Consider the following 10,509-nt stretch of genomic DNA (forward strand, 5'->3'; position numbering starts at 1 on the left):
CTCACCCAGACACTCCTGAAGCCCCTCACCATGTCTCAGACCGCCAAGTCCGCCTCCAGCCAGGGCACTGATGCCAAGGACAAGGGAACCCCTGCCCCCGCTGCCTCCAGCAAGGCCACCAAGACCGGAGAGCCCGGCGTGGGATCCTTCAGGGTGAGTCTCACAGCTACAGATGATGGATATATTTAATTTTAAAGGGTCATTTCAGCTAAATTAGAAAAAAAAGAGAAGCTACCTACTTTACTAGATACTGTTTTGAGCTGTTTACTGTATATTTGAAGAGAAAGAAATTCAGTTTGTGGCTTAAAAAATGATATTTAAAGCTTTCTGAACAGCTGAAACCTTTTTAAATATTTGCATTGAGTTCATAAATATAGACTTTCAATGTGTTTTTCATGCAGGGCATTGCTAAGAATTGATTCCCATCCATTCAAATATGTGGAAGCAAATCAGCTAAATGGTAAAACAGTGGAATAAGTATTTGGATATTCACTAAAAATATAAAACTACAGTAGCAACACTAGTTTAATGTACTTATAAAGAAATAAAAAGAGTAGCAGAGTGTTATATTATTACTGTATTATTGCATTATTGAAGCATTAAAGCTGCAGAAGTGGTCTAATCTACAATAATGGATCATATTATATCTTAATTGGCAAAGTGCTTGAATATTAGTATCATTATTATAACTCTGAGGTCTTTAAAGCTTATTACTAAAGTGATATTACTGCAGGGATTACACCAGTATATGCAGGATATGATGGTTGTTGTTCAGTCCATTGGTGTAACTGGTGTAACCGGTGAAATCTCTCCTCTCTCTCTCTGTTGCAGCTGATGATGTTCGACCAGGAGAACTTCCAGGGCAGGATGATCGAGGTCCAGAATGAGTGTATGAACGTGTGTGACCGTGGCATGGACAAAGTGCGTAGTATCATTGTGGAGTGCGGCCCGTAAGTGAAAACACACACACACACACACACACACACACACACATTCAACACACATTCATTCATTCAACTTCAAACCTTATTCCTCTCATATTTATCTCATCTCACTTTTCCTCTAATTCGTCTCTCCCGTCTTCTTTCCTCCTCTTGTGCCCCTCCTGTGCCTGGCGGCGCCGCTTCTCCAGCTTTGTTGCCTTTGAGCAGACTAACTTCCGTGGGGAGATGTTCATCCTGGAGAAGGGAGAGTATCCTCGCTGGGATACCTGGAGCAACTCCTACCGCAGCGACTGCCTCATGTCCCTCAGGCCCATCCGCATGGTACGAATAAAGCCCCTCCTGGCTATGATAGTGACTGAAAAGAACAACTCAGCTGCAGATTATTACCATTTTAATTCAATATACAAATGCAAAGGGTCTTATCTTATCTGACCAGCAATCCAAAGCTCAAAGATATTCAGTTTATTATAGAAAAGCATCAAATATAAGACACTAAATTCAACATATTCCACTCTAGTAATAGCTGAACTAACACTTAATTTTAACACTTTCCTCTTCCCTAAATCTTTCCGCCCCCCCTACAGGACAGCCTGGAGCACAAGATCTGCCTGTATGAGCTCTCTGACTTCAAGGGCAACAAGATGGAGATCCAGGAGGATGATGTGCCAACCCTCTGGGCGCATGGCTTCTGCGACAGAGTGGGCAGCGTGAGAGTGCCTGGAGGATCGTGAGTACACACACACACATTAACACACACACACACAGAAACACACACACACACACACATGAGGATCAATACCCGAGCCTGTGTTTTTACAGCGAGCCCCCTGCAGCACATCTGTCCAGACATTAATCATATAGAAGTGAAGTGGAGGCTTTGTAGTACTAATATTGTTTCAGGCGGAGCTTTTAGAGGAAGCCGCCGGCCGCTAACCCTAACCCAGAAGGATGACGAGTTCTCACAAGGCTCAAAGTATTTTTAGTCCGGATTTTAAAAGCCTCTCATGTTGACTGTTCTACCAGCCAGCCATGACTTCCCTCAGCAGGTGTTAAAACTGCCTAAAGAAGCCTTAGAGATCCTTTAGGGAACACTAGAACCCCTTCAAGAACCAATAAGACCTACTTGATTACAGTCAGAGCCTCTAGGAACCTCCTCATATACCACCAAATGTCTTAAACCACTTGGAGAACCTCTTAAAGGACCTCTAGAACCTCACCAAGGATCACTAGAACCTCTTTAATGACAGAAAGAGCCTCTAAAGGACAGACAGAACCGCTTCACTACTACTACTAGACCCCCTAGAACTTCCTCAGTGACCACTTATACCACTTGTACCTTCTTAAGGACCTCCAGAACCACCTCACTGACTGCTAGAACCCATTAAGGACCTCCTAGATCTTCCTCAGTGAACACTAAAGGACTTTAGCACTTATAGAACCTCCTTAATAGCAACTGTAACATCTAAAGGACCACTTGTGCCCCATTAAGGACCTCTAGAACATCATCAATGGTCAATAGAACCTCCTAGCTTCCACAATGACCACTAGAACCATCTAAAGGACCTTTAGCATCTCCTCAAGACATGACAGCTAGAGCCACTAAAGTACTTACAGAACCTCCTAAAGGGCAACTATAACATCTAAAGGACCCCTAAAACTCCCTCAGTGACCACTTGAACCACCTTAAGGACCTCTAGAACCTCATCAAGGGCCAATAGAACCTCTTTAATGACAGCTAGAGCCTCTAAAGATCTAAAAGTACTCATAGAACCACCTTAATAGCAACTATAGCATCTAAAGGACCCCTAAGACTTCCACTCAAACCACCTTAAGGTCCCCTAGAACCTCCACCATGACCACAAATCTCCTATTAGAACCTCTTTAAAGAACATTAAGGTGTGTTATTTGAATCCTTATACAGTCTAAACCACTAACTCTCCCCTTCCTCCTTCTCTCCCAGTTGGGTGGGTTACCAGTACCCCGGATACAGAGGCTACCAGTACCTGTTTGAGTGCGGTGACTACAGACACTACAACGACTTCTGCGCCTTCCAGCCCCAGATCCAGTCCATGCGTCGTATCAGGGACATGCAGTTCCACCAGAGAGGATGCTTCACCTTCACCGCTGCTAGCAAGTGAACGCCCCCTGCTGGCCGTCGGGCGCTGTCATAGCCATTTGCAGCCCTTCACAGCTTTTTATTTCTTCAAAACGCCCCCTCCACCTCCCCCCACCCCTCCCACCTTTTTTTCTCCAAATCCTTTCCTAAACTTTCACCATCATATCATCGCTCCATCCCAAAAAGGAAAGACAGCATGAGAGCGTTTACTGGACAACCTTAACTGACTTTTTATGGTGCTAAAAGAATAAATATGTTGTGAAAAACCTGAAAACTCTCCTTGGCTGGATCACCTCTTTATTCATTCTGCAGAACAATCACTCATGTTTGTATGATGATGTTGTATAAACTGATGGTGTGTGGGTGTTTTTTATGGTGTTTTATCTCCTATAATAATCAGAAAGGGTCTGTTATACATTCAAAACATGCTACTTTTAAATATCCTTTAAAATTAATATATATATTTGGCCTAAAATAACTACACAGCAACCTAAAATGTGCACAAATACATGGTAATAATCATCATTTATGATAAAGTCAATATAGTATTACACACTCACTTAGCTTCCAGATATCATATATACTATACATTTTAAATTAAACAATCATTATACAGTAAATATAGTTTATTTATAATAACAAATTAGCTGAATTAATACATTAAATAACTAAATATTAGGTTTAAATATAAATATACAGGTATAAAGATAATTTAGGGTGCTGTTTACAATCAGCATAAATTAAATAATGTGTATAAAACAGTCAAATAATTTAATTCAGTAGGTTTTAAAAATTATTTTAATGCTTTGCTGTTTTCTTATTTTACAATTTAATAGTTTAAATATAGCTGAATATTAGTTATGGTGCATTTTCTCCCAAAGGTGCAATTTTTATATAATTAAAGTATATGTATAAGAACAAAGTAACTGGATTATATAACATTAGATAATTAAATATTATGTATAAAGATAATGTAGGGAGCTGGTTACAATCAACATACATTAAATAATATATGCAGGGTGAAAAAATAAAAGCATTAGGTTTAAATAATAATTAATTTGGGTCTTTTTACATTTTCTTATTTTGCAATTAAATAGTTAAAATACAGCTAAATATTAGTTATGGAGCATTTTCTCCCAAAGGAGCTGACAGCAGAGTTGTTATAATACATGTGTTGGTTGTTATGTGACTTATAAATGGACAATCTTTATTAATATATCTATATATATATATATATATATATGTTACTGTAGATTAAGGATAGTATTATGCTGCCTTTGCATTTTGGAGTCTGCATTATTTGTGGTTTTGTCAAATATTTGTTGCATAATCTTTTGGCTGCCTGGAAATGTGAGTGCATTTTTAAATAAGACTTTATTACTCCAAGTGTTAATTGTAATCTAAATTATTACAAGCAATTAATTACAACAGTGAAGTCTTCTGAATGAAATATAAAATATAAAGGACAATAGAAACATAAGATACAACAAATAAAGAAACATGATAAAATAAAATCATAATTAAATACTTTCAAATATAATAATAATAATAATAATAATATTTAGTTACACATCAAAATAATATTACTAGGCCTACAATCAAGAAATAAATAAAGACAATAAATAAAATAGCATAAATGACATGTATATAATTATTACAGTATGATAATTAATTGTGCACATAATCTTTTTGTTTTGAAGATATTTTATAAGTTTATAAAAGTTCATCAAATCATGAAGAAAAATACTTTGTCAATAAAAAGTATTCCCATTATGATATTTTATAACATTTAAAATAAAGTCAGTCTGAAGGGTCTTAGCATTTAAAATACACTATAACATGTGACATAAAGTTTAAATGTGTGTTTATAATGTTAGAAATTAAAACTAAAATTCATTTAACGAGTTTACGTCACGTCATGTTAAACTGGGACACGTGCTGCCTTCAGGGGTCCTTAAAAATCACGTTATCCATGCTCGGAAATTATCGTTCTTCGCTTATGAGTTTGTTTTATTTTAAAGCAGCGCGACAATATTGAATCTATAAGAATATAACATGACATATATTGTGGCTTGTATATAATTTGAATATTGACTACCTCTACATGTTAAATATTTTAAGGTTAAACATAAACATTAGTAACACATTTCGCTTGCACTTCGTAACACTAATAATTCCTACAGCACTTAAAGGCGGCAGTGTGCTTCATAACACCGAGCTGTTCGTCGGATTGAACATCAAGCTGAGAGAAAACCTCCATTAATCAACCATGGCGGCACTTTTTAAAGCAAGGAGAGGTGAGTTTATGAAGAGAAACAGTCTGATAAAGTAAAATTTATATTAGGAAACATTTCTGAACCAGCTGTTATCTTTATATTTGCTGTAACAGCTGGAAATACCTGGTTAGCTTAGCATGCTACGTAACGCTAACCTATGAGTGCTGTTAGCTTCTCGGCTATATAAGGTTATAAAATAAAGATTAGGACATTAAAACAGCTGATTAAAGGTGATTATAGGGGAGGAAACTTATATCAGCCTGTTGGTAAATAGTTTAACAGCTATTCTTGTGTCTTTTGATACGTTTATAATACTAGTGTGAGCTAAAGGTGACTGATGGTGAAGATGACCTTTCACCTAAATAACAGAAAGTTAAAATTAAACATTGAGCTACTTTAAAAACACTATTGTAGTATAATCAGTGATGTAGCTTAAGTATTACAGTTAAAGTACAGTATTATGAGTGATGTAGTATGCAGTATTACAGTAAAAGTACTGCAGTACTATGAGTGATGTAGTATGCAGTATTACAGTAAAAGCACTGCAGTATTATAGTGATGTAGTATGCAGTATTACAGTAAAAGTACTGCAGTATTATGAGTGATGTAGTATGCAGTATTACAGTAAAAGTACTGCAGTATTATAGTGATGTAGTATGTAGTATTACAGTAAAAGTACTGCAGTATTATAGTGATGTAGTATGTAGTATTACAGTAAAAGTACTGCAGTATTATAGTGATGTAGTATGCAGTATTACAGTAAAAGTACTGCAGTATTATAGTGATGTAGTATGCAGTATTACAGTAAAAGTACTGCAGTATTATAGTGATGTAGTATGCAGTATTACAGTAAAAGTACTGCAGTATTATAGTGATGTAGTATGTAGTATTACAGTAAAAGTACTGCAGTATTGTGAGTGATGTAGTATGCAGTATTACAGTAAAAGTACTGCAGTATTATAGTGATATAGTATGCAGTATTACAGTAAAAGTAATGATATATTGTTATATATGATATCATTAGATTATTAATAGTGAAGCATCAGTGTTAGAGCAGCATGTTACTGTTGTAGCTGATGGAGGTGGAGCTAGTTTATACTACTTTATATACAGTTAGCTAGTTTACACTACTTTATATACAGTTAGCTAGTTTACACTACTTTATATACAGTTAGCTAGTTTATACTACTTTATATACAGTTAGCTAGTTTACACTACTTTATATACAGTTAGCTAGTTTACACTACTTTATATACAGTTAGCTAGTTTACACTACTTTATATACAGTTAGCTAGTTTACACTACTTTATATACAGTTAGCTAGTTTATACTACTTTATATACAGTTAGCTAGTTTACATTACTTTATATACAGTTAGCTAGTTTATACTACTTTATATACAGTTAGCTAGTTTATAGTACTTTATATACAGTTAGCTAGTTTATACTACTTTATATACAGTTAGCTAGTTTATACTACTTTATATACAGTTAGCTAGTTTATAGTACTTTATATACAGTTAGCTAGTTTACACTACTTTATATACAGTTAGCTAGTTTACACTACTTTATATACAGTTAGCTAGTTTACACTACTTTATACAGTTAGCTAGTTTACATTACTTTATATACAGTTAGCTAGTTTACACTACTTTATATACAGTTAGCTAGTTTACACTACTTTATATACAGTTAGCTAGTTTATACTACTTTATATACAGTTAGCTAGTTTACACTACTTTATACAGTTAGCTAGTTTACACTACTTTATATACAGTTAGCTAGTTTACACTACTTTATATACAGTTAGCTAGTTTACACTACTTTATATACAGTTAGCTAGTTTAAACTACTTTATATACAGTTAGCTAGTTTATACTACTTTATATACAGTTAGCTAGTTTACACTACTTTATATACAGTTAGCTAGTTTATACTACTTTATATACAGTTAGCTAGTTTATACTACTTTATATACAGTTAGCTAGTTTACACTACTTTATATACAGTTAGCTAGTTTAGTCCAGTGGTTCCCAACCTAGGGGTGGGGCCCCTCCAAAGGGTCAGCAGATAGTGAGGGCTGCTGAGATGATTAATGGGAAAGAAGAAAAAACAAAGTTCTGATACACAAATGTGTTTTCAGTTTTTGGACTTTTTCTCTAATCTTTGATTTTTGCTGAAGTATTGGATCATTTGAACATTTGTTGAAATGAAAGCATGTGAGAGGTTTAGAGGGAAGAATCAGTATTTGGTGGAGCTGTTAACAACTCATAGACATCTGAGATGTGAGCCGACTACACACTGCTGACTGGTTTCATCTTTAACAATGTGTTGTATTTTAAAAGCTTGTTATATTATCCATTGAGTCAAATCTGCATCTGAAAAGTAACTAAAGCTGTTAAATAAATGTAGTGGAGCAATCAGTCAAATCTCCTCAGTTTCCTCTCTGTCAGTGTTTCTCATCACAGCAGATCAAATCTTAATGAATAATAATTATAATAACTTGTAATAACGTCATGTGTCTGAGCAGCTGCGGCTGAGTCTCATTGTTCAGCTGTGACTCAAACCGGTCGATGAAAGGATCGAATAACCTGTAAAAACAATTCTCACACTCTTATCTGTGTTTAATCTGTATCCTGTAACAACAGGAAGTATGTCTCATATCTGCCACCTTGTGTTTATGTTAAAAGAAACTCAAAAACTACCATGAATAATGACCCAATAATAGAGAAGAAAACTAGCTTTATTCCTCCTAAAACTGAGCCCAGCTGTGACCAGAATATATATATATATTATATTTAATTCAATCTTATTCAGAACTGAGACTGAACTTTTAGTTTTTATCAAAGATCACTATGTCAATAAGTTATTTATTTTATTGTGAAATCAGTCTTAAAACGTCCGGCATGATGAATGAAAATGCAGCTGGATGAGGGCAAAGTCTTTATTTGATCCATGTGCCACAGATTTATCCTCAATGACCCCCTTTTTATCAAAATAAAATACATCTGCTTAATAGGAAATGTCAAAATAAAATACCCAAAACAATCCATTGTAAATAAAAACTCTATGTATTATGATGATGAGCTTTACAGGAAGCTTTCTTACTGTGTTTATACTTCATGAAACACGAATTTGAAGCTGCAATAATTAGAAAAAAATAATCTTTCTTTTAGGGCTGTCAAACGATTAATTTTTTAATCGAGATTAATCGCAGAATTTCCATAGTTAATCGAGATTAATCACGTTTTGAATTGCATGTTTAAAATCCTGTTATTTTCCATTTGAAGGCAGTTTTAAGCCCATAATGTAAAGCATTTCTTACCAGAGTGTCTTAACTGGGAATCAATCACGGCTCTGCTGCGACTCCCACACTCCAAAATGGGCCTTTGGTGGAGCTGAGGCTGGCTTGGCTGCACCTGGGTGTTTAGCGTGGAGGTGCTAACTCAAACTCCACGTACTCCGGTGGTAGTTAAACTCCGTTTGACACAGGTTGCATTTTACTTTTGACTTGCCCAAAATCGGCCGGTTCAAGCTTTTATAACCTGAACCTTTCTCTCCTTTCTCTCCTCTTTCTCTCCTCTTCCTCTTCTCTCAGCTCTCAGCTTGTGTCTGACCGGCTGTCGGAGTCTGACGCAGCTGGCCGAGCTTCCAGAGACTCATCAGCTCCTCAGACAGACCTGCAGAGACTTCGCCGACAGAGAGCTGAGTCCCATCGCTGCCAAACTGGACAAAGAGCACACGTTCCCCGCTAAACAGGCTCGTACACACTCAGTCACCACTCTCTCCCTTCCTTCCTTCCTTCTTTCCTTCCTCTGTCCTTCTTTCCTTCTTCCTTCCGCCCTCCTTCTCTCTTTCTTTCCTCCCCCTACCTTCCTCCCTTCCTTCTTTCCTCTGTCCTTTTTTCCTCTCTCCCTCCTTCCCTCCTTCTCTCTTTCTTCCCTCCCCTTTCTTCCTCCCTTCCTTTTTTCCTTCCCTCCCTTCCTTCTTTCCTTTCCTTTCCTCCCTTCCTTCCCTCCCTCCCTCCTTCCTCCCTCCTTTCCTTCTTTCTTCATTCCTTCCTTCCTTCCTTCCTTCCTTTTCTCTTTCTTTCCTCCCCCTACCTTCTTTCCTTCCTTCCTCCCTTACTTTCCGTCCTCTCTTCCTACTTTCCTTTCCTCCATTAAAGATATGCAACCTTTGTTGTCATGGCAACAGTGAACACCACCATTAACTGACATGAGCAAGATTAAGTCGATTAGAGTTTCTAAATGTCGGTTTAGATTATATTTCGATGAATTGCTCAGACCTAGTTTGAGTTTATGTGAGGAAATAAAAGTATTAAATCCTGTTTCTGCTTCCTGTGTTCAGATCCAGGAGCTGGGAGCGATGGGTGTGATGGCCATGGAGGTTCCTGAGGAGCTGGGAGGAGCTGGGATGGATTACCTGGCGTACAGTCTGGCCATGGAGGAGATCAGCAGAGGATGTGCGAGCACCGGAGTCGTCGTCTCTGTTAATAATGTGAGTGCAAAGTCCCGCCCTCCTGCACCATTATAATAGAAATTTGATCGTGATTACGATTCCTCCCTTCCTTTCCTTCCTCTCTTCCTTCCCTCCCTCCTTCCTTCCTCCCTCATTTCCTTCTTTTTTTCTTCCTTCCTTCCTTCCTTCCTTCCTTCCTTCCTTCCTCCCTCCCTCCCTCCCTTCCTCCCTCCCTCCCTTCCTCCTTCTCTCTTTCTTTCCTCCCCCTACCTTCTTTCCTCTGTCCTTCCTTCCTTCCTCCCTTCCTCTTTTCCTTTCTCCCTCCCTCCCTCCTTCCTCCCTTCCTTCTTTCCTTTCCTCCCTTCCTTCCCTGCCTGCTTCCTTCCTTCCTCCCATCTCAAAATTAATAAAATCGAGGGGAAACGATTTTTAATAATAATGAGATAGCGCTCAATAACAAAGGTTTTATTTTGAAAAGCTTAGACAGGAAGTTGCTGCAGCTCTGTTAGTTTAACAGAAGCTGAAACACACGGTGAAATGTTTTAACTGTAAATAAAAGTGCAGAGTTTCCAGCCTGCGTCAGACGATGCTGAGTTTACTGACTGATTATTAAAAACCAGGAAGTGATGTGTGAGCTGTTGTCATGGTAACCCGCTCAGCTCTAATATCTCTGCACATTTTAATCTGCTCTCTGTTGGTTCTGTTCCTTAGTC

The 10,509-nt window shown here is 37.3% G+C and overlaps 2 protein-coding genes across 2 annotated transcripts in view; both read left to right on the plus strand.

The window, feature by feature from the left end:
- Positions 1–30: 30 nt before the first annotated feature.
- On the plus strand, positions 31–3,082 carry crybb1 (crystallin, beta B1). The gene is made up of 5 exons (XM_053339876.1): positions 31–153; positions 832–950; positions 1,133–1,265; positions 1,529–1,671; positions 2,905–3,082. Exons 1-5 carry the CDS (start codon positions 31–33, stop codon positions 3,080–3,082), a joined length of 696 nt encoding a protein of 231 aa, XP_053195851.1.
- Positions 3,083–5,257: 2,175 nt separating this feature from the next.
- Positions 5,258–10,509, plus strand: part of acads (acyl-CoA dehydrogenase short chain) — a 13,641-nt gene continuing 8,389 nt past the window's right edge. The window contains exons 1-4 of the mRNA XM_053339846.1: positions 5,258–5,357; positions 8,934–9,094; positions 9,686–9,835; positions 10,508–10,509. The exon at positions 10,508–10,509 is cut by the window's right edge and continues 110 nt beyond it. Of these exons, the coding sequence (XP_053195821.1) occupies positions 5,330–5,357; positions 8,934–9,094; positions 9,686–9,835; positions 10,508–10,509 (341 nt within the window). The 5' untranslated portion in view covers positions 5,258–5,329. The remainder of the gene's footprint in view (positions 5,358–8,933; positions 9,095–9,685; positions 9,836–10,507) is intronic.

The sequence above is a fragment of the Scomber japonicus genome, chromosome 19, assembly GCF_027409825.1.
Source record: "Scomber japonicus isolate fScoJap1 chromosome 19, fScoJap1.pri, whole genome shotgun sequence".
Lineage (NCBI taxonomy): Eukaryota > Metazoa > Chordata > Actinopteri > Scombriformes > Scombridae > Scomber > Scomber japonicus.

Bases quoted from the DNA above. Each gene is read 5' to 3' on its own strand.
- crybb1 (XM_053339876.1), top strand. From the start codon at position 31: ATGTCTCAGACCGCCAAGTCCGCCTCCAGCCAGGGCACTGATGCCAAG. The intron at 154-831 runs GTGAGTCTCACA...TCTCTGTTGCAG, and splicing joins CCGGCGTGGGATCCTTCAGG to CTGATGATGTTCGACCAGGA. The intron at 1,266-1,528 runs GTACGAATAAAG...CCCCCCCTACAG, and splicing joins CCCTCAGGCCCATCCGCATG to GACAGCCTGGAGCACAAGAT.